General features: G+C 49.4%; 9 protein-coding genes across 9 annotated transcripts; 4 read left to right on the plus strand and 5 right to left on the minus strand.

Annotated features, from left to right (window-relative positions):
• Positions 1-156: 156 nt before the first annotated feature.
• Positions 157-1,680, minus strand: HO133_001219 (uncharacterized protein; the record flags this gene model as incomplete). Its single annotated transcript, XM_037292149.1, has 3 exons — positions 157-1,227; positions 1,417-1,538; positions 1,608-1,680. 3 exons carry the CDS (start codon positions 1,678-1,680, stop codon positions 157-159), a joined length of 1,266 nt encoding a protein of 421 aa, XP_037151568.1.
• Positions 1,681-2,126: 446 nt separating this feature from the next.
• On the plus strand, positions 2,127-3,828 carry HO133_001220 (uncharacterized protein; the record flags this gene model as incomplete). Its single annotated transcript, XM_037292150.1, has 5 exons — positions 2,127-2,331; positions 2,386-2,669; positions 2,727-2,888; positions 2,937-3,670; positions 3,723-3,828. 5 exons carry the CDS (start codon positions 2,127-2,129, stop codon positions 3,826-3,828), a joined length of 1,491 nt encoding a protein of 496 aa, XP_037151569.1.
• A 305-nt stretch (positions 3,829-4,133) lies between these two features.
• On the minus strand, positions 4,134-5,406 carry HO133_001221 (uncharacterized protein; the record flags this gene model as incomplete). The annotated part of the gene is made up of 3 exons (XM_037292151.1): positions 4,134-4,429; positions 4,488-5,100; positions 5,155-5,406. The coding sequence occupies 3 exons, from the start codon at positions 5,404-5,406 to the stop codon at positions 4,134-4,136; spliced, it is 1,161 nt and encodes a 386-aa protein (XP_037151570.1).
• Positions 5,407-5,641: 235 nt separating this feature from the next.
• HO133_001222 (uncharacterized protein) lies at positions 5,642-5,976 on the plus strand (the record flags this gene model as incomplete). Its single annotated transcript, XM_037292152.1, has 3 exons — positions 5,642-5,680; positions 5,737-5,845; positions 5,897-5,976. The coding sequence occupies 3 exons, from the start codon at positions 5,642-5,644 to the stop codon at positions 5,974-5,976; spliced, it is 228 nt and encodes a 75-aa protein (XP_037151571.1).
• Positions 5,977-6,263: 287 nt separating this feature from the next.
• On the minus strand, positions 6,264-7,419 carry HO133_001223 (uncharacterized protein; the record flags this gene model as incomplete). The annotated part of the gene is made up of 2 exons (XM_037292153.1): positions 6,264-6,844; positions 6,903-7,419. The coding sequence occupies 2 exons, from the start codon at positions 7,417-7,419 to the stop codon at positions 6,264-6,266; spliced, it is 1,098 nt and encodes a 365-aa protein (XP_037151572.1).
• Positions 7,420-8,042: 623 nt separating this feature from the next.
• On the minus strand, positions 8,043-10,675 carry HO133_001224 (uncharacterized protein; the record flags this gene model as incomplete). The annotated part of the gene is made up of 9 exons (XM_037292154.1): positions 8,043-8,132; positions 8,189-8,378; positions 8,435-8,666; positions 8,721-8,967; positions 9,016-9,126; positions 9,177-10,052; positions 10,100-10,197; positions 10,251-10,610; positions 10,669-10,675. 9 exons carry the CDS (start codon positions 10,673-10,675, stop codon positions 8,043-8,045), a joined length of 2,211 nt encoding a protein of 736 aa, XP_037151573.1.
• A 339-nt stretch (positions 10,676-11,014) lies between these two features.
• Positions 11,015-12,582, plus strand: HO133_001225 (uncharacterized protein; the record flags this gene model as incomplete). Its single annotated transcript, XM_037292155.1, has 8 exons — positions 11,015-11,194; positions 11,247-11,306; positions 11,367-11,415; positions 11,620-11,629; positions 11,685-11,835; positions 11,887-11,976; positions 12,037-12,109; positions 12,167-12,582. The coding sequence occupies 8 exons, from the start codon at positions 11,015-11,017 to the stop codon at positions 12,580-12,582; spliced, it is 1,029 nt and encodes a 342-aa protein (XP_037151574.1).
• A 650-nt stretch (positions 12,583-13,232) lies between these two features.
• HO133_001226 (uncharacterized protein) lies at positions 13,233-15,395 on the minus strand (the record flags this gene model as incomplete). The annotated part of the gene is made up of 3 exons (XM_037292156.1): positions 13,233-13,329; positions 13,491-13,515; positions 13,586-15,395. 3 exons carry the CDS (start codon positions 15,393-15,395, stop codon positions 13,233-13,235), a joined length of 1,932 nt encoding a protein of 643 aa, XP_037151575.1.
• Positions 15,396-17,875: 2,480 nt separating this feature from the next.
• HO133_001227 (uncharacterized protein) lies at positions 17,876-19,186 on the plus strand (the record flags this gene model as incomplete). Its single annotated transcript, XM_037292157.1, has 4 exons — positions 17,876-17,990; positions 18,119-18,921; positions 18,990-19,109; positions 19,166-19,186. 4 exons carry the CDS (start codon positions 17,876-17,878, stop codon positions 19,184-19,186), a joined length of 1,059 nt encoding a protein of 352 aa, XP_037151576.1.
• Positions 19,187-20,605: the final 1,419 nt, after the last annotated feature.

The raw sequence follows: 20,605 nt of genomic DNA on the forward strand, positions 1-20,605 counted from the left end.
TGGCATAGCGACGGGTAATCTTGGCAAGAGATGAGCAGCTTACGCTAGATTTTGGGTATCATTAATCTTAGATTTCCAGGCGCTAGGCATGCCCGTCGAACATCCATTCATATAAGCAGGCCATTGATTTTCAAATGCTCTGGGTACTCCAAGTTGTTATGCATCACTACTACTATTTCTTCTTCGTCTCCTTCTTCCCCCGTCGCTTCTGTCTGCCCCACCATTCATATCTTCATTGCTACTCTCCCAATCCGAAAGCAGCTGCTCTACCTTTGGTCCCCACACGTCTTCTCCCTTCTCCAAGTCTTCATATTCTAGCACGTTCTTGCCTAGCTCGAAGTCGCCCTGCCTGGTACGCACTAGTTCGCACATGCAAGCTAGTGAGCCCACCAATTCACCGAGGTCATGACTGAGTGAACGAACGTAAAACCCCGATGTCACTGTCATGCGCAATTTGACTGCTGGTGGGCCTTCTATTGGTGGTGGCGAGCTCTGTTGTGCATGAGTATCGATCTGCTTTGTGCTATGGTCAGGGTTTTGGAGGCCTCCTGACATGAGCCATTGAGACTCCCCTTCAGGTCCTAGCTCCGGGTTTTTATTGGGTACCACGCTATCACCGTCATCCAGTGAACGCTTCCTCTTGGTCCCTGTGCCTGCAGTTCCGTTCATGAACTGAACTTCACTAGCGTTTTCAGACGTCGCAACAGCCTCTTCGAGATGCAATACCTTCTCGGCAAGATCCTTTGCCTCATCCTCCGCGTCTTCTTTGGGAAGACCGTGGTTGTGGCTGCCTCCCTCCATCCAGTTCACGATCTCGAGTTCCTTCACTTCTACCGGCCGCCCTTCGATTTCTTTCGGAACCTCTTTGCCTTCTCTGGCATACTCATAGAGTCTCTTCCCTTGCACTCTCAACGCCGAATAAATGGGCGGTCTCTGCATGATCTTTCCCCTGAACTTGCCCAACGCCTTCTCCACATTTTCTCTGCTTACGTGGCCATACTCTGCCCTCCGAAGAACCTTACCTAGGGTATCGTATGTGTCTGTAGCCGCCCCAAAGAGTATCGTAGCCTCATAAGTCTTGGTACATTCGAGGAATCCTTGTAGCCGCTTCGTACCCTGACCTACACCCATGATGAGCACGCCGGTGGCCATAGGGTCGAGAGTGCCGCCATGGCCAATCTTGACTTGAACTCGTTTATCCTTCCGGCGATTGCGGTGAGTGCGCTCCTACGCCGATTTCAGAGTCAGCGTCACTTCAGAGAGTAAAGATTTCCTTTCGGTGCCGGAACATAGGGTTTCACCTAAACAACAAGACAGTTGTGGGGAGTGAGTAAAGGGGCTTTCTACTCCTGAAAGATGGCATGTGATCCCAAATTTTATACCAGACAGGAAGGAATTACGCGGGAATGTACGTACCTCGATTTCGCGATTGGAGCGCTCAGCAGCAAGCCAAGGGGCAAAGAGGGCGGAAGGGTTAAAACGATGCTGCAGGTTGCGGATTGTCTGGGCGGAGGAGATGGCAGCGGGCTTGTTTATTGCTAAACGGTCAATGGATGAGTAAGAAGGAAGAGATAAGAGAAGCGAAAGTCAAAGATGGAACGTCTTACCAAAGACACCTTCGACCACCTTACCCTTTGGTTTGGACATGATATTCTTGACGAGCGAGGTCGGAACGGGCATCCAAGTCGCTCGAGAGACTGCAATTAGGATTGGGGAAAATGACCAAGTTCCCACATCTGGTGTTGACTTTTGATGAAATAAATAGGTGAAATGATATACGATACACACAATTGAATAATTAGTACAAAATAGAATGTCAAGAAAGCGCAGCAATATAGAATGAAATGGACTCGAGTATAATGCCAGTCCTTCACTAAAGTACCTTACTTCACGACTTCACCGTCAAACAGGGCGTGCAGGGGCAGCTGCATCAATTACTTTGCTTAAGCGATCATTGATTGTCGATCACGGATACCTATCATAAGCGAGATTGACGTTCAAAGACAAGCTGCCGCTTTGATATAGCCACCCCAGGGCACGCGTCTTCCGCGTTTGAGGAACTCATAATCATTGACTTATGCGCTCCGTCACCACCGTCACCAGACCCAAAACGTGCTCTAAAACCTATGGCCATCCTAGAGGAGGACGTACTCAAGCCGAAAGACCCCTCTCTCCGCAATTCAGATGAGTGGCCAACTTTTAATTTCAAGAAGATCAATGTCACCTCTTCCAAGACCGGAGAGCAGGCGAGTTTATTGTCAGCACACAAAGGCCATCCAGTCACAGTATCGGGGAAACTCGACAAGATCGACAGTGACTTACTTCCACTTGGTATGATGAAACCGGTCATGAATCTAAAGGAGAACGACTGAACGCGTCAATTAGTACGAGACAGGCGATACCACGAGAAAGCTATTGAGCTCAAGAACGTCACAACGTACGCGTTCGCCGAATATGAAGATGGATCCTACGGTTTCTGGGCGGCAGGAAAGGCAGGCTGGTTTGAGATTCAAAGTCCAGCATCCTCATACAAGGAGACATATTCTTTGATGAACGAGGCGGCATCCATGTTCTACATGCTCGCAGACAAGTTGAGGAGAGCGATCAGGAAGCGTCCAAAGCTTAATGCAAAAGAATTGGACAAGTACACTAGAGCGTTGTTCAAAGAAGTACTGAACCTTTGCCAATACCCGTCTCTCCCATGCGCAATTGCTAAAAGTATACAGTACCTCGCGTCGGGAAAATCATTGCGCCTTTCTGACGCGGACGACGTTCGAGAAGCTTTCCACGAGCATCGGGGATTTCTGATCACCTCGATGCTTGAATGTCAAGAGGGATTGGACTGGGCCCAAACGCCGATGCTGAATTATTATGAGTCGAAGTTCTCTGTAGGTCAGAAACGTACATAAATGGTTCACCATCTGACTTCGCTACAGGACGAGTATAGTAAAATTGAAGCGAGGGTCTTTGGAACCAACAATGCTTTAAAAGCCGCCTCGTTAGAAAATAGAGACAATTCAAAGAAGAGAAAGTCACAATCGCCACACACAGAAGAACCTAAAGATAAGAAGACGCGTAAAGGCAGGGCAGCAGCCCAAGTGGAAAGTCAATTGCCCGGAACACCTCCCTCAAAACAAGTCCTAGATTCAGCCTCTTCGGACGAAGACGGCGTTCGCAATGTTCTCACCCGCAAGCACAAGTCAATTTTGCAACCAAGCGGAGGCAAGACTGCGCGAAAAGCTGCAGGTCGTCGAAAGAGTCTTTTCGCGGTGGCCGACCTGAGTGAAGGTCCTCACGGAGAGGAGCAAAATGACGAGGACTCACAATTCTTCGAAGGATCTCCCATCACAACGATACATACGGCCGAAGACTTGGAGCTCTTAACGAACCCTCCAAGAGAAAGCTCTCCGGAAGATGCTCACGGCCTGAAATATCTTCCACGAAAGTACCTGGAGTTGAGGGTAGTCGAGTATGACCTGCCGTCCATGGAGCCTCAAGGTCCTGGAGATTTATGGACTTGCACCCTCGAAGGTTGTTTCCATCGAGTACATGAAGCCTCGAAACCGGCCGGCAAGGCGAGGATTATGGAACATTTCAAGACGCACGCTACTCAAGCTCAAGAGAAGATCGACTTGGCTCTCAATGAGAGTCGGCCGTACTTGCCCGTCAAGTAAGTGTCGAAGCTCCTACAGACATTGAGCTAAGGTACTAATATCGCGAAGCAACCTTGTACGCCGATTGCAAGCATTTGCCCCTGACCCTGGGACTGAGCTTGCTCCGGACACCCTTCAGCGCAAGTGGCAGCCTCCAATTAGGCGGAGATACTAGGAAGAGAAGAGACTGTGTGTAGATCTCGGAGTCTTTTGGATGATACCCACAGTGATTTGAACGCGGAGGATGTACGACGGATGAAAGGTCATCTCAAGCTAACGCTACGACGTGGACGCCGTGTGTGACGATGAGATATGTCAGCCCCTCCTATGAAAAATCATTTCAGAGAACGCGATCTGTGTCTCAGTATTTCATTGGGGACCTTGCGATTTCATTGGGTATCTTGCGAAACTCCTCAGCCGATACCGGAAATATGGATATGATGACAATCATTTCCTGTGCTTTTGATCGGCCCCTTCCCGTCACAGTTTAGCTCTCCGGCTCTTTCCCAGCCTTTGCGGCCCTTTCTTTCCCTTCATCTTCTTCGCTGAAAAGCCGCGCAGGTCTGCAGTCGAAGCAGCGTCTGTACTTTTCGAAAACCGCTTCTTGCCACCAAAGCCGTGCTTATCATCTTTCTTCTGCCTTTTATTCTGCGTTCGCCCTCGACCATCTCCACCTTTGGCAGATCTCGATGACCGCTCTTCTTTAGCAGCATCCTCGAGTGCTACATCGAAGAGATCTTCTTCATTTGCGGCGCCCGTATCTGTGTTCTTCCGTTCTGTAGACGAATCATCAGCCCAACTGTACCATACGGCTCCCGACGCCGGATACCATACTTCGCTTGAGCAAATTGATCCTGTCCAACGTCTCCCTCTTCGCCTTATCCCTCTCCTGCAACTTGGCAACCTGTACCTGCTTCCCAAATTTCTTCAGATCCCTCTGCTTCCTTGCATCTGCGGCCGCCTTCTTGTTAGCTGCCTCGTCCACCATCTTATACTTGATCTTCCCCATGTGCTCGTCGCTTTTCACCATTTCCGCAAAGTAGTCGGTGGGCCGCGAGAAAGGGACTCCCTCATTCTTCAGCATTGTTCGAGCTTCGTTGGCTGCGTCAAGGCATTGCTTGTAGAAGGCCAGTTCCCGGGTTAGATCGTCGTTGACATCTAAGATTGCTACAGGCTCGGAGGTCGTGATTGATTGATGGGCGGAGAAATGGAGGCTGGAAGGCAAAGCGATGTCCTTCAAAGACTTTGTCAGAGCGGTCGTGTTGTTGATTGTGAGGCGTTGGTGGGGGAGGATATCGGCTTTTTCTTCTGGAGCGAGGGATTCAATGTCTGAGAGGGGAATGTCGTCTTCGTCTTCTGCTTCTTCGAGGTCTGGTTCCTCCGCTTCTTCGCCGCCTAAGCTGCTATCGCTGTCACTTTCGTCTTCGATGACCCTTGAGGTGTCAATCTATGGTCTAGTCAGTATCAAGTAGATATCTAAAGCCGTAGAAGCTCGACATACAGCTATAGCTTCTGCTGCTTCACTCTCATCACTTTCCCAGCCGTCGCTCTCGGCTCCAGGCGTATATGGTATGCCATTGGCCTGCGCCTCGGCATTTTCCTTTTCCTTTTCCTTTTCCTCCGAATTTGATCCCGGATCTTTCGTGCGTTTCTTTTTGGCAGCTTGCTTTTGCTGTTTCTTTTGCTTTTGTAAGTTGTAATCGCGGCCCTTGTGAGCGTCGAGCGCTGTCAGTAGTTTGCCCTTCTTCGCCATGGCACGGTGTAAGTGGAGTCCGAAAATTGTGTGGTTGTGCAACAAAGCTCTTTGCAAAATCAGTCCATCCACCCGTTGGTTGATATTGCAACACAACATTCTTATATGGAGAATCTTGGATATACGGACGCGATTCCTCCCTTCTACTTATTACCCTTATGTGGGCAACAAGCCTGTATAAGTTGGATTCATTTCGTGCTGGATCCTAGGCAAAATACCTCCGTACCGCCGTCAAATGTCTTCAGCCAATCGAGATCCGAACCCTCGTCCAAGTGTATGGTCTTCTTGCCCTTCATTTCACCGGCTTCTGACCCACTGGCAATATTACAGACTGCGTTGAGCACAGGAGACGAGAACGACCTTGTTAAGGCCGTCGACAACCTCCTCAATAACCTTGGTCCCAAATTTTCAAAAGTCTCAGCCGAATTATTTGCGAAAAGTACGGAGAGCTACCGCCCTTTTGACTCGAATATCGACTAATCGTTCATAGTGGACGAGATGTCACAACGGCTCGACGATATGGAAGCAGCCATCAAAGCGGGGAACAACTCAGAGAGCGGGGAAAGTTGAAAGGGTATATGCGTGCAATTTCTTACAATATACACGCATCTACAACCATATTTTGCGTATACCCGGGGCGAATGGCGATATCTTTCGTCGGCCTTTGCAGCGTGTTTTTGAAACTATTTACATTCCACTAAAAATTGGTGGGACTGCCGCCTGCGCGGATTACAAAAGCAGTACAACAGGAAGAGCCCTGGAGTAGGCCTCATAATGGAAAAAAGGCTTCCTCGAAGGACATTGTTGAGGTGTGCCCCAGACTGCTTTTCATTCTCTATCGTACAGTGTCTAAATCTTTACAACTCTTCTTTGGCAACCGGTTCCTGGCCTTTGAATCGTCTCAAGATGTTCGACCGAGAAGTCAAATCATCGATTTTCTCCGGCGCCAAACCCCCCTTCTTGATCAGACCTTGCAACCTGGCCAGCTCTTTCTCCGCATATCCAGCGTTCTTGCCGAGCTTCTCCGAGACCTTGACGTAGTATTCCGCATACTTATCCTTCGATGCCTTTGCAGAAGCTGTGATCTGTTCCGAGAGACTGGCAATACTTTCGCCACCAGTAAGCCTGCTCACGATGGTGTCCAGACTTGGGATCGTGCCAGCAATTTCATCCAGCTTGCCGCCAATCGTGCGGTGAACGCCGGCCTTCTCGTTCATGAATGAAAGAATATCCTGCTCGGTTCGACCGCCTTCGTATGGCTCAGGGGTGGTAGAACCCTTGGGGAAGTATTTGATAGTAGGGTATGACTTGACGCCTTGATCTTGAGCTGTAGCTTTCGAGTTTTCGGCTTCAGCATCGACCTTGGCGATCAAGACATCGGGCTCCGAAGCGTAGTCGGTTGCTACTTGTTCCCAAACTGGCGCTAAGCTCTTGCAGTCTGCGACAAGGTCAGCAACGTCGGGCTAAACATAATCCAGAGAATGACTTCAACATACGTCCACACCATGGTGCAGTGAAGGCCACCAAGACATCCTTATCCCCTCCAATTTCAGCCTTGAAAGATCTGTCCGTAAGCATCTCTACGGCGCTTGGAGCTGCTTTCTTTGTCTTGATCTTGAGGCCCGTCTTCTCGGAGATAAAGCTGGAAAGACTCTCCAAGTCCCGGCCACCCTGGTAGTCTGTAGGCGTATCACTCTTGCCGTCGAACCACTTCAGTGTGGGAAAACCCTGTACACCAAATTTCCTTCCGAGGTCCTTCTCTGCATCGGCGTCTACCTTTGCAATTGACACCTTGTCTTTGGCAAACTCAAAATTGGTAGCCAATTCTTCGTATATGGGGGCTAGCTTCTTGCAGTGACCGCACCAAGGGGCGAAGAACTCGACCAGTGCTGGTTTGCCTGATTTTAGAACGATGTCATCGAAATTGTCTGGGACGAGGTCGAGGACAGAGGAGGCTGCATTGGCGCCCAGGAGAGCAAAAGCGGATAGGAGGAGGTAGGTCAGTCTAACCATGATGGCAGTTGTATGAATAAATGCTGTTTAGGCGTGGTGGTTAAAATGATTCTTCGACTGCGTGTTGATCGAGAGAGAGGAGAGGTATACGTAAAACCTGGTTGATCACGAAAAGTAGTATCTTTAGTAATAAAGTAAAGTACCGGCACCACCGGTAAGGACACAGTAGCGGAAACCTTTAGTGGCGCGGCAGAACCGCACCACTGAAATTTGCCACCGATCAGATTTCAGTACTTTGCCAATCAATCGACGCATACGGAGACGACTGTTCTCACATACGAGTGAACACTACAAGGCCGGATATATTGCGCATCGTCTTAAGCCACAGCAACATGTGATGAGTTCTTCGATTTACCATCCAATACAAGCGTGAGTTTGACCATGACCAGATCGAAGCCAGTAGGGCTGCTCTCACACAACGTCAACCTTTGCCTGACATACCATTGTATCTACATGTATACTTACCATCACTGTCAGCGAAGTCTTTCAAGCTGTCAATTCAGCGTCCCGTTGATCGGACGCACACATACCGGCAAAGTGACAAGTGATGGATTACCATTTGCATGCTTTGGCCTTTGCGTAAGAAGCACATGCACACACATGCCAAGCTTATCTCACCTCCCTCATTTCCTCTGAGATAGCCAGGTATCGACTTCATCCCAGATGTCGGTATCTTTCAACTTGTTACCAGCTACCTTGACTCCTTGGTAAACCTAGAGACAAAATAAGCGTCACTCATGATCCATACCTACTTGACTCGTTCACTCACTGCATCCCAAATACGGAAAGCATCGTCTAAGCTGCCGCTGAAATCGCCGTGCATAATCCACTCTTGTCCTTTCTTTTTCACTTCGGCCCGAGTACTCCCCGATGTAGGGTCTGAGTAGTTGCACAAGTCATCCAGAAAATGCATTGTCAAGACCCCGAGAGCGCATGACTGCTCTTGGTAGAATGGCAAGCTGTACGAGCATTAGGAAATGATGTCACAATAAATGCCTCAGGTCAGTAGACGTACCCGAGAGAGATATCCGCCCAGTCGTTGCGGTCTCTATCAACGAGTCCCTCCAAGAACATGGCCGCAACGATCATCTCTAGCAAATCACGCAGGCTTGTGTGCACATTCGACACGATAGAGTGGTAAGCGAGCATGTGTCGACTCAAGGGACCACTATAGCCCTTGGCCGAATGGCGAATCTTGCCGAGACAAGCAACGCGGGACACCAGCATGGCATTGCGCTTGTCAATATCTGGTGTAATCATTAGCAATAGTCAGCCTGTCCACTTCAAGCATCGGCACCGACTTGATCCATTCCCCGGTGCACCACCATAACCTAAAAACATGGTGTCCGGATTAATGAGCTCAAAACGCATCAGCTCTACTGCAATTAGCGCAGCCTCTTCCTCGTCTCTCCTCGTGCCTGACGCCGACCAAACAGCTTCCAATACTTTGCCCCACTCTGTAAGCTGGTGCTGCTCGTTCAGGTAACCTCGTAGCTGAAGCAAGCGCCAAACTGCGTTTGCGAGTATCTCATCGCGGTGCTTCAAGGGCTTGGCACAATCAGCGCCTCGTTCAAACTTCAATAATACGATTCTCACCTCTTGTCCAGCCTTTGGCTTTTGCGTGACTGTCTTCGCAGCAAACTCGGGATTCTCCAAGCTCAGGATCGCAAATGAGAGAGTACCTGCTGGCAAGTCTTCTGTGGAATACTAGAGTAATATTTAGCTTGGAAGATCACTGCAGGTGAAAATTCATGTACCCCTGCTATGAGATTGTTCTTGACGTTCCACTTCGACAGCAAGTCCCGAGGAGAGGATACATCCCTCATGTTGAACCTCCCCTCGTAGGTAGGGTCAAACAAAAGGCTTGTCGTAATATCTCTCGAATGATAATACCGATGTATTGGCTCAGTCAAAAGCGATAGTGCCTGCCTCCTCAATGGGTCCAGCTGAAACTTCACAAGATCTTGATAAGGTCGACCATCACCGCCTGAAAGAGGCTGTATGATAGAGATCTTGCCAGAGGTCAACCAGTTGAGGACCCTTGGACGAAGCATACCACGAGAGAGATACATGTAGAGTTCTTCGGGTAGACGTAGGCTAATGCACTCATGAGCATCATCGGGAGCGTGGTCCTTGCCTAAGATCTCAACATCTCCTTCATCGGTCATTATGATGTGGTGTCTGATTCTTGTCAAGGCCCTCTTGTACTGGTCCAAGTAGACCCCTTTTACAGCAGGATCGGTAGAATACTGTGCACACAAGCGCGCAACACTACCTCCACACGATGTGAGCATGTCGACAACGTTGCGCATACTGAATGGTTTGCGGTAGACAGTTTCGTTTTCTAAAGGTGGGAATTCGGGGAGAAGGCCGGAACCAGCCAACATGAGAGAATCGGAGAAAACATTCACAGAAATATTACCGAGCGCTGCAAGACAGTCTCGTCGATCGATCCATTGAAATCTTGCAAGCTCAAGGACAGGAGACTCCGGTTTGTTCTTCTCGGCCACGTGCTGGCTATCATCGGTGATCTCGAATTTAGTGATGAGCTTGTCAATGCCGAAGCAAAAGAGCTCCGATGGGCCGTACACGGCATCGATGAATTGACTTGGGTGATTATCGTAGTATACAAGCTACAGATGGTCAGTATTGCTTGTACGCATAGACCAACCAAGCGTACCTGAGCTAGTGCGCTATAAGGTGCGACGGTGAAAGGTACGCCTTGCTCATGAAGCGTCTTTTTCAAGATTTTGGACAGCGCCGAGGGATAACAGTGACCTGATTAACAGCTAAATACTATTTCCAACGTGGAAGAATTGATCAGAGCATACCTGAAGCCTTAAACACGTCTCTGGCCTGTTTGCCTTGTTCGGTTTCATAGAGAGTGAAAGCCTCACTGGCCAAGTGGGCAGCTCTTGCGGAGCTTGCAACTGGATCACTTCCAACGCCAGATTCCAAGCCGTTGAAAACAAAGTGTATTTTCAGTCCAGCATCTTGCAAATGCTTCACGGCGTTGATTACGGTCGACTCGAAAGCCAGGGGAGGCCCTCCCAGCGCGGACAATAGGGGATCTTTGTTCAGACTTTGTATGTAGTAGGCAGCATCGATGCCTATGACACGATCTTGAAGGAATTTCAGATCGAAGGACTTGGCGATACCTTTCTCTGCCGCCCAGACATCAAAAGCTACGACTAAAGAAAGGTTAGCTTTAACGGCAAATTCTGTCTTGTGTGTAAGAGCTTTGCTTACCACCCATCGTCAAGATAAGGAAAGAAGACAAAAGGAATGTGTAAAAATTTAGATGGACGGCCTCCACCAAGCGCCCTTCACCTGCTTCAAGGACACGGTGTGTTCGTAGAGTAGAGACAAGCTGCTAGAGGTCTCGGAATATCTCTGGGCCTCGCGCGCGGAATTGAATTCGGACCCGGCGCTAAGCCCTACGATACTTATAGAGCCTATAGTAAGGTACAGGACAGGAAAAACCGTTTCCCGTACAGCTGTCGGATTTGGATATGCGACATCACTTAGGGTAGACGATACCCAGACGAACACTCTATTTCTCTCAGACCATTGCCCTGAGTTGGCTCAGGGAAACATGGATGCCAGACGGAGCAATGGTTCAAGCCTACAGATCCCAGTCATTGACATATCCGAAGCCAGTGCAGCGGACACAGCGGGCCAGCTAGTAGATGCGGTTGCTCGATATGGCTTTGTGTTTGTCAGGGGTGAAGGAATAGGTTTCACGAAGCAGACTCTTGATAATGCCTTTGCATTGGTCAGACCGAAGCAATTACTAGATGTACAGACAATCCTAATGATGTGGATAGTCACAAAGATTCTTCTCATCAACCATAGAAGAGAAACAGGAATGTGCTATCCAAGACAATGTAAACCCCTTCCGCTATTGAGCTTCCCTATAACTGAGCTCGTCTCTCACATACTGCCAGAATATCGGTTGGTCGTCAATGCACTCAGAAACATTGGACCCAAAGACCCGTACGTTATACTTTCCGAGGCGATTCTTCCCCGTTGACGCTGTCCAATAAGTCATCAGACATATCTAAAGAGTTCTCTGCTCCTAAGACATGTCTCGCGACTTAGGATTCCTCTCGAAAGAGTAAGGCTGACTTCGAAACCATCAAGAGAAGGTACTTGGGTTTTTCAACCGTACAAGACATCGCTAATCCCTACAGCGTGGAGACTTCAAAGAGTTCTCTTCCAAATCCCGGGGTTCAGTGCCGTAACCACTGACCATTGTTGACTAGAGCAATGAACTTTGGCGAATTTACCGATGGCAAAGCACAACAGCCTTTACCGCCATCTCTTGCTTCACATGAAGCCGAGCTATATCATTTCGGAGTACTTTGTCATGAGCTCTGCATTAAGCTCCTGCGCCTCTTTGCTCTTGGTCTCAGAGTATGAAACTGTGTGCGGCTCCTTGATTTGCCCCTGCCTGACTAGACCCAGATCGATCCCAACCATGGTGGCAAGGATTGGTTCTCGTCTCGACATGATCCATCTCAGGGCTCTTCCGGCAGCGTACTTCGGTTGCTTCATGTGTGTGCGTCCCTATGTGCAACAGGTGAGAGCTGATACCAAGGTGCGCGATTTCTGCAGTATCCCGCAGTCGAAATGGATAAATCTTTGGACACTACCGTCGACATCCGAGCCGGAGCTCACAGCGATTATGGTAAGCGCCAGTGTTTCAGACGATTCAAAGAGAAGAATGACTTCACTAAAGGCATAGGTTCCCTCACCCTTCTTTTCCAGCGCGCCTCCCAGCCAGGCCTCGAGATCCTTACCCGAAGTTCGTTCTGGTCTCCCGTACCTATACAACCATCTGGCACAGAAGATGACTCCTATCCACCGATCCTCGTTAATATTGGGGATTTGATGCATTTCTGGACGAATGGACTGCTTAAGAGTACCGTGCACCGAGTTGTCTTCCCAGAAGGGGAGAGTGAAGATAGGTATAGTATAGCATACTTTTGCCATCCTTCGGACCATATCGAGATAGAAGCTGTCCCGAGTGACATGATACGTGACAGAGAAACGGAAAAGAGGCAGCAAGGCGTGAAGACGGTGACCGCAGAGGGCTATCTGAAAAAAAGGCTCGCGGAGACGTACGGGTGGGGAAAATTGCAGTCGCCAGAGCGTGACTAGCGAATAGAATACTCGAATGTCTAGATGAACACACTCAGATTTCCAGTCTTTGGGTTTTTGACAGAAGTTTGAGACTCGGACTTATTGCGTACTCCTGTGAACAGGTCTCATTACAGCATATCCTATCTGAATATCTTGAAAAAGAGCCACTGGTTTGAAAGAATTTTTTCTCAACTATGGCGTGCTGCATAGGATGAGGGCCCATACTATAGTAAATACAGAATTCGGACATGAAAGAGACCTTTGGGGCCGCTATTAAACAATTGACGCCCTCTGCAGACTTCCACACTTCGTAGCGGTCATGCATCCCGGAGCGTAGGGTATGTATTATGCGGGAGGGTATAATCAACCGACAAAGGTAGACATGCAAAGGCTAAGAATAAATGGTCCAAACGCCGTGTCTTTTCCGTAAGACCGTCAACAGGTCGTTGATCGCTAGTGAGGAGCACAAAAAGTTCGTGACAAGTTTGCCGGGTAACATGGGTCGTGAGATTGTTGGGGATATCGAAGTCGATTCATGATGCTTGGTATAGCGTGTCGCTGATGAGAAGATAGTGCCGTAAAAGAGAGACTCGTGGATGACCTGATCAACCGCACCTAACGCCCAGGGGCCCAAGAAATACCGCTTGCAATACTGGATGCCGCTAACTTCAAGAAGGAGGTCGAACGCAATCGAATGCAAGGAGATCGATAGGAGTGAGGTCTGGGTCACTGCGCCGCCACTTGGCACCAATGTCGATGATAAACCTTCGGGAATTCAGAGTCAGCATGTTCTCTTCGGAGCAGGAACCTGAGTAATGAGACAGTGTTGTGGGGGTTAAGCAGGAATTGGCCCCCCCTCCCCTTATGTGTCTTGTGGCTCGAGATTCTACACCAACTCGGAGACGAAGAATTTGATTTGTACATACCCAAGCATTTTTCTGGCACTCTTTGCTGCAATATTTTGTGCGGCGGCAGCGACGGCACTTGGCAAATTGCCTAGTCCATTGCTCCCATCTCCCACACTCATAGTAAGCACATTGGCGTATGCCACCACGAGCGTCGTCCTTGCGGCACAAATTTCGCATCACGACGCCAGCCCAATGCTGCATATCTTGCGAGTGATGGCGGACAGTGAATTTCTCAACAAGCGGGAATATGTTGAAGTCGTCTGAAAGCAGATACTCCTCTTCGTCAGAGTTATCACTTTCCTGGCAATCGCTTGAATTATTCTCATCCAAGGCATTGAGGTTATTGCCAATCTTCAATTTAGGAACAAGATGAGATTGTTGAAAATACGTCCTGAGATTACAGTATTTTGATACGTAGGCAAGAAGCTGTAGCGACATCAACACGTCCTCATCCCGGGGGGTGGCGGCCAAAATGCCTGGAGGCGCAGATCGATCGAGAAGATAGCGTGCATGGGTGTTCTGTGCTAGAGCTTGGTTTGCTACGTTCACAACCCCCATTGGCTGTGGAGCTTGTGGAAAGCCGATATTGTTATTAGTCGGAGTTACGTTGGCGTTTATGATGCTTCCATCATTGGCAGACGGATGGGTGATGTTGAAAGTTTGCGCTTCTTGACCTTCCGATACAGCATTTGGGGCTGTGAGACCTAAAGTTGTCGTGACAGCATCGAGCATTGGATCCTCATCTTCAGCTTCCTGGATATCCACAGCTGCTTGAATGTCTATCATGGGATCATCAAGGTTCTCGTTGGTCCCAGACGCTTCAGAAACAGCTTCATCCCCATTGGCATCATCAGAGTCGCCGGAGTTGGACTGCTGTTGGCGTACAGATGGTCTTCGTCTGTCCCTGGTACCACGCATTGGTGGACGGATTGATGGTGCATTTGGAGTAGTTGGAGATTCTGGCTGCGAAGTGATGCCTGTCTGGAGAGCAGGTAGAGCAGGTAACATAGATGGTAGTCGGTCAACGTCGCGCACGGGGCGAAGTCCGAATCCCTCACCCGGTTCCATTGGGGGTACAGCTGCGGCTATTGACTGCATCGAATTGTGTCTGCTACCGCTCGTACTCCCTCCATGAACATGGTGCCTACCGTCTTGGCTCCTATGGTGGTAATGGTGGTGATGGTGGTGATGATGGTGGTGATGTCGCGTAAATGTAGTCCGTTCGGGGGTCGTAATCGTCGTAAATTGAGGCAGCGTTGGAGTCAGATCCATAGCCGTAGCATCGGGAGCCTGGTGCAGGTGGTGTTGGTGTTGCTGCTCGAAATTGGGCGGAGACAGAGGCTGTGGTATTTCTATTGCTGGTGGAGGCTCATGACGACGAAAGGGTCTGTTGTCAGGCAACACATTGACCCGTTCTTGGAAAGTTTGCCGTTCGAAAGTGCCTGTGGGAGAAGCTATGGATTTCTGCTGGCACTTTCGTGGTTGTGGGATCTGCAACGGTGTCCGCCTTTTTGCTTCGTTTTCGGCCTTTTCCCGACACTTGTCAATGACCTTGATATAGTTGTCAAGTATCGTTGCGATGACAGGTACCATGTCAGCTTCGACAACCCTCGTTCGAACACTCTCTGAACCACGGACACCAATGTTGACAACGCATTGAAAAGCTAGGTTCCATTTCCACATCTCCATCATTTCCTGGCTCCTGCCCTGCTTCAGAATGCATACTAACCTCTCCACACCGCCATCGATGGTGAGGATGTCTCTTATCCTCGCAGAAGATGTCGTGAGGTATGCAAGATGGTTGAGCGAGTTGATCAATGGCAGAGTTGAGGTGCAGTCGAGAGCTCGACGGTCGTATAGGGCAGTGGTAATGCCTACCGACGCTTTATTGACATTCGGGATACTGAAGTTGACTTCCCTCATCTTGACAGAGTATAGAGGGTGGTCACGCCGACTGTTCTATTCGTTGGGTTGGTATGGCGCTTGGGATAAAGAAGAATGGATGGAAGTGACGGAAATGAGGGGGTCGGGAGCAATGCGGGAAAACGAGCACGAGTTGGCGACTTGCTACAAATTATGTATGTTGTTGAGCGATGCTTCGTGCAGTCTTGAAGTAGAGGCTCAATCAAGTGCAGAAGTTCAGACGGAGCTTGCTGCTGCCATGTCGACTAAAAGAATCTTGATCAATAAGCAGAGAAAGAGGCAATACCGCTCGGGCAGAGTGCACGCGCTGCTCCGCTGATTCGCGAGCAAAGCAACGAATGCAACGCAAATAGGTCGTAGAGCTGGGGCGAAAGAGGATTGAATGCTTTTCAAAGCAAGATGTTGTTGATGGAGAAGGGGGATGAATTTAATAATGGAGAATGGTAGTCGAGAGTTTGCGGCAGGAGATTTGCTTTAGCGCGCTCTCAGAGTGCTCCGCTTCGCATCGAAGTCGTCTCGATCGACAGACGTTCTCGAAGGCAGACGCCCCATCCTCTTTTTGTCTCATGTGCCTCTCGAACTTTCGGTGAGGATTATTATCTACCCTGCTGTATCCAACCTCCTGATGTCTAGACAATCCCTTTACAGATCCTCAATCTTATGTCTAGCTCGATTGTCTCCTCTCATTAGCGATACTACTGTATCTACCAGTGATTTCTATTCTTTGCCAGTGCTTTAATCTGCGGATACCTGGCATTTGTCTCCTTTCCATTCACTTGGCCGCAAGATGTACAGCTTTTCAAAAGCCTTTCGTCTTAGTCTTGGGCATACGTGTCTATGGTATATGCTTTGCAGACTATGGACAACCACTGCCCACACAGTTGCATCTTATTGTACCGCCACCAGCTGAGGCACGCGATGCTCCTTAGCGACTGGGAGAAGACCACCAAAAACCTGGGGGAATACCATGTCGCCCTAAGAGAGCCGGTTCTGTTCCACCGCATTCTCAAGAGAAGCAAGAAAAGTGGAAAAGAGTGGAACACGTCTAAATGCTGCAGTCCTTCACACCCCAAGATTTCAATCCATGCCCCCCTGCTTCACCGTATCAATCCACGCTTTCATCCTCTCACTCTTCACTCGGCGCCAGATGCAAATCCGCTTTGCACTTAGCCCATCATTCCAAAATTTGAACATGTCATAGTGGCTTTCACCAATGTCCAGTCCTATTGCGAAGACGCGGAGCTTTATGACGGAACGCGCTAGACTCCAGTGAGACACTGTGTGGACTGCGTGCTGCTTGAGCGACCCCCAATGGCCGAATGGGCTTCAGTCCGAAAGGCAATCCGTCATGGTCGAATTGCGGAACGTGTGGACACGGTCATTCACACTGCATACCCTCGCCCTTCCAGAGATGACTTTCCATCTCAGACGTTCCGCAAGCCTGTGACCGCAAGTCGTCTTCCTTGTTGGGACTCGTGTTGCTTTGGCAAGTGAGCGATATTATTCCACTTGAATATCGGTCGAAGACCAGGCAGGGTCATACTTAGACGAAGCTCTGTTTGGAAATCATAACAGAAGCACCTAAAGCGGAGATAAGTAAGGGTCAAAGTTTTCAGTCCTTTGGCCGTCAGAGGTTGTGGAAGGTGTCTTGAAAGAAGCAAAGATTGGAAGCCGTTGACGAAAGAAAGGCGAAACCCGAGTAGCTGGAACTGGAAGACGGTAAGTAGTAGATCCCATCATCGAGGCTCGGACCCATGGCCCCGCCCTTTTATTTTCATTGGTCTCCCTCCCAGTTTCTATTTTAGCAGTCAAATTGTCATGCAGGAGAAGCGGCTAAGGCACTTGGTGGGATGGTGATCGAAGGCCAGGCTTTCTACCGAGTCGCCTCGCACAGCTCGTAGTAACTACTCGTAAATGAATTTCCCTACGCCAATATATGCCTGCCAATGACATGTTCCTTTTTATGAATTCGATTTCCCCTCTGCTTGGTAGACTCGTATATCAAGGTGGGTTTTCGTCGTAAGAATCGTTGTCATCGTCGTCATCATAATCGGAAGAAAGGTGGGAGAAAGGCTGGGCAGTGGGCAGTGGGCAGTGGGCAGTTCCTCGTCTTAGAGCCTCGGCTAGCTGCGCTAGTTCTACACCCAATTGGAACTCCCGCCCTGCTCCTTCCTTCTGGAAACGACGCAAGTCGCAAAACCCACTTCTTACCCCAACTCATCGGCCACGCAACCAGCTGTCAGCGACAACAGACATCGTCACACTGCCGGCGCTTTTTCAAAGACATATCCATATATGAAATTCTCCTTCTAGCCTCAGCTTTTCCTACCTGTCTTGTGGTCGCAATCCGTCGGGGCCGTAAACCTGGTGTTGGCCTTTCAAACCCCCTACTGTCCCCTCGACTCCCATCCCACCAATCACGGTCATTGTCTCCTCACATCGCGAAAACGTCTCCTTCCTCAGGATAGTCGCTTTCAACAATGTCCGAAATGTCTGGGGAGCAGATGCAGGCAAAAATCGCTGCTGCACGACGCGATGCGGAAAGTCTGAAGGACAAAATCAAGCGCAAGAAGGAAGAACTCGCCGATACCTCATGTGCGTCGAAAGCTCCTGCCTGCATCGAGCGCAGCATTTCTATACCTCCACTCAACTCCTGAACTCCTAAACTCCTAAAATCCTTCTTTCGCATGATGGGCGGCATGGACTGACTATTACCCGAACAGTGCGAGGAATAGCACAAAGCAATACCGATGCGTTGCCGCGGATTGGCATGAAGGCTCGCAAGGTCCTCAAAGGTCACTTGGCCAAAATCTACGCTATGCACTGGTCTACAGATCGTAGACATCTAGTCTCTGCTTCACAGGATGGTAAACTTATCATTTGGGATGCTTACACAACAAACAAAGTTCATGCTATACCCCTTCGATCCTCGTGGGTCATGACATGTGCATATGCTCCCAGCGGAAACTACGTTGCTTGCGGCGGACTGGATAATATCTGCTCAGTCTACAACCTCTCTTCACGGGAGGGACCTACTCGTGTTGCCCGCGAGCTCTCAGGCCACTCTGGCTACCTTTCCTGCTGCCGATTCATCAATGACCGTCGAATCCTTACTTCTTCTGGCGACATGACATGTATGCTGTGGGACGTCGAGACCGGCTCGAAAGTCACAGAATTTGCCGATCATCTAGGAGATGTCATGAGCATCAGCATAAACCCCACAAATCAACATGTCTTCATATCTGGAGCATGCGATGCCTTCGCCAAGCTCTGGGACATCCGCACAGGAAAAGCCGTACAAACATTCGCAGGCCACGAGTCAGATATCAATGCAGTGCAATTCTTTCCTGACGGTCAGGCCTTTGGTACTGGTTCCGACGATGCTACCTGCCGTCTATTCGATATTCGCGCAGATCGAGAAGTCAACACGTACGCCAGCGACCAGATCCTTTGCGGCATCACGTCTGTTGCCTTCTCAGTCTCTGGGCGTCTACTATTCGCAGGTTATGACGATTTTGAATGCAAGGTTAGTTTGATTATTATTGGTGGTCAAAATTCGCTCAAGAAGCATACAATACTGATGCCTGTTGCCAGGTTTGGGATGTGCTCCGGGGTGACCGTGTGGGCAATCTTAACGGCCATGAAAACCGAGTGAGCTGTCTGGGTGTGAGCAACGATGGAATGAGCCTGTGTACTGGATCTTGGGACTCCACCGTAAGTTCACTCATTCTGAGAAAATGACACTGGCTAACCATGAATTTCTTTAACAGCTCAAGGTTTGGGCTTGGTAATGATAATGTCGGCCTTGTTGGTGGAGGTGGATGCTAGACTTTGCGCTCGGAGACCAAAGCTTACCAACTCATCATCTGCCCCATTGCGATAAGGCAGGCGATTTCGATGCCTAAAGCGGTGAGAATTTGTAATTACGATCATCCTCTGATACCATGCGACAACACAGGTGGACGGTATTATGAAGATATGGAGCTTTTTGGAACAAAATGGAGTCGTCACGTAAACTTGGGGGATCTTATTCAACGAAGCATGCAGGTGTACTGCTTCGAGTTGATGCAATCTTCCTAAGCGAAGCGCTGGATACCGTTCGTTCGATTCTTTTGCCATGTTGGGCACACTACTCTTCAAATATATTCCCTCTCTCACTCGACAAAACGAACACTACCAAAAATACTAGGCGTCAAAGTTCCTCAGCACCTAGTCCCAATCTTTCTCGGCAGCAAAAGTTCTCGCACGGCAACAGCACGGGCCAGATGCCTCGGTTGTCCTTCCCGTCGTACCTTACGCCTGCGCAGGGCATCACTTCCATGAGGACCTGGCCAGAATTTCTCCTGACTCGCAGCGAGCTCTATGGGTCCAAGCTGGCCGGACATCTGGACAATGATAGTAGGCTTTTGTGCTTTACGCAGGAGCAGCAGCGGTGTTTGGCGCAGCCTCGAAGGTATACTCTTTCTTTCTCCATAACCCGTTCTTTCCTGAGGCGCCCACTGGCTGGTGAACTTTGAGGGATGGGCGGGAATGCGTAAGAGGTGCTACGGCATTCAAGGGACAAGCGATGTTCAGAGCGTTCAACTTCCTGTACTATTGTTTCGTTTGTCATTGCGTTCAGAACCCCTCAATTAGTGCTCATATTACCCTGTCGACGAAGGAGCAGTCGGCCTCTGCTCATAGCGAATCTTTCATAAACCCTCGATGTTGTACAAAATTTCAAGAATGGTTCCAAAGCCTTTATACCATTTCGGCAAGTTCATTCACCACGTCATTTGGTTACCTCCACTGTACGATTCTGCTGACAGGACAGCGAGGCGGCTGACTCTTACCGCAGCCATATATACACAGAAGCCGTATGTGTGCTTACGCTGACAGCCCGCCTAAACAATTCGGCCCTCGGAACCAGCTCATCGGAGCCCCAGTGTGATGGGCGTATCACCATCAGATGTGATTTCCAGAAAGAGGCAGGAAACCCTCGAGCCATCCGAGACATGTACGGCTGCCAAGCCTCTCTAGCTTCTTGGGCATGACCGCTTTGGCAAAATACAAGCCAAGTAGGGAAGATGGGGAAAAAGTGGCGCGTAAGAGACGTCCCGAGAGTGTGATGCTCGTCCATAAACAGGACCCATGTCTTTCACCCATGGAATGTGTGAGCTGCTCGTAACAGAAAGAGGCGCCCACTGTGTGGTTTCCATTCCTTCCCCCAC

This window comes from Letharia lupina (genome assembly GCF_014066315.1).
Source record: "Letharia lupina isolate WasteWater1 chromosome Unknown contig_12, whole genome shotgun sequence".
Lineage (NCBI taxonomy): Eukaryota > Fungi > Ascomycota > Lecanoromycetes > Lecanorales > Parmeliaceae > Letharia > Letharia lupina.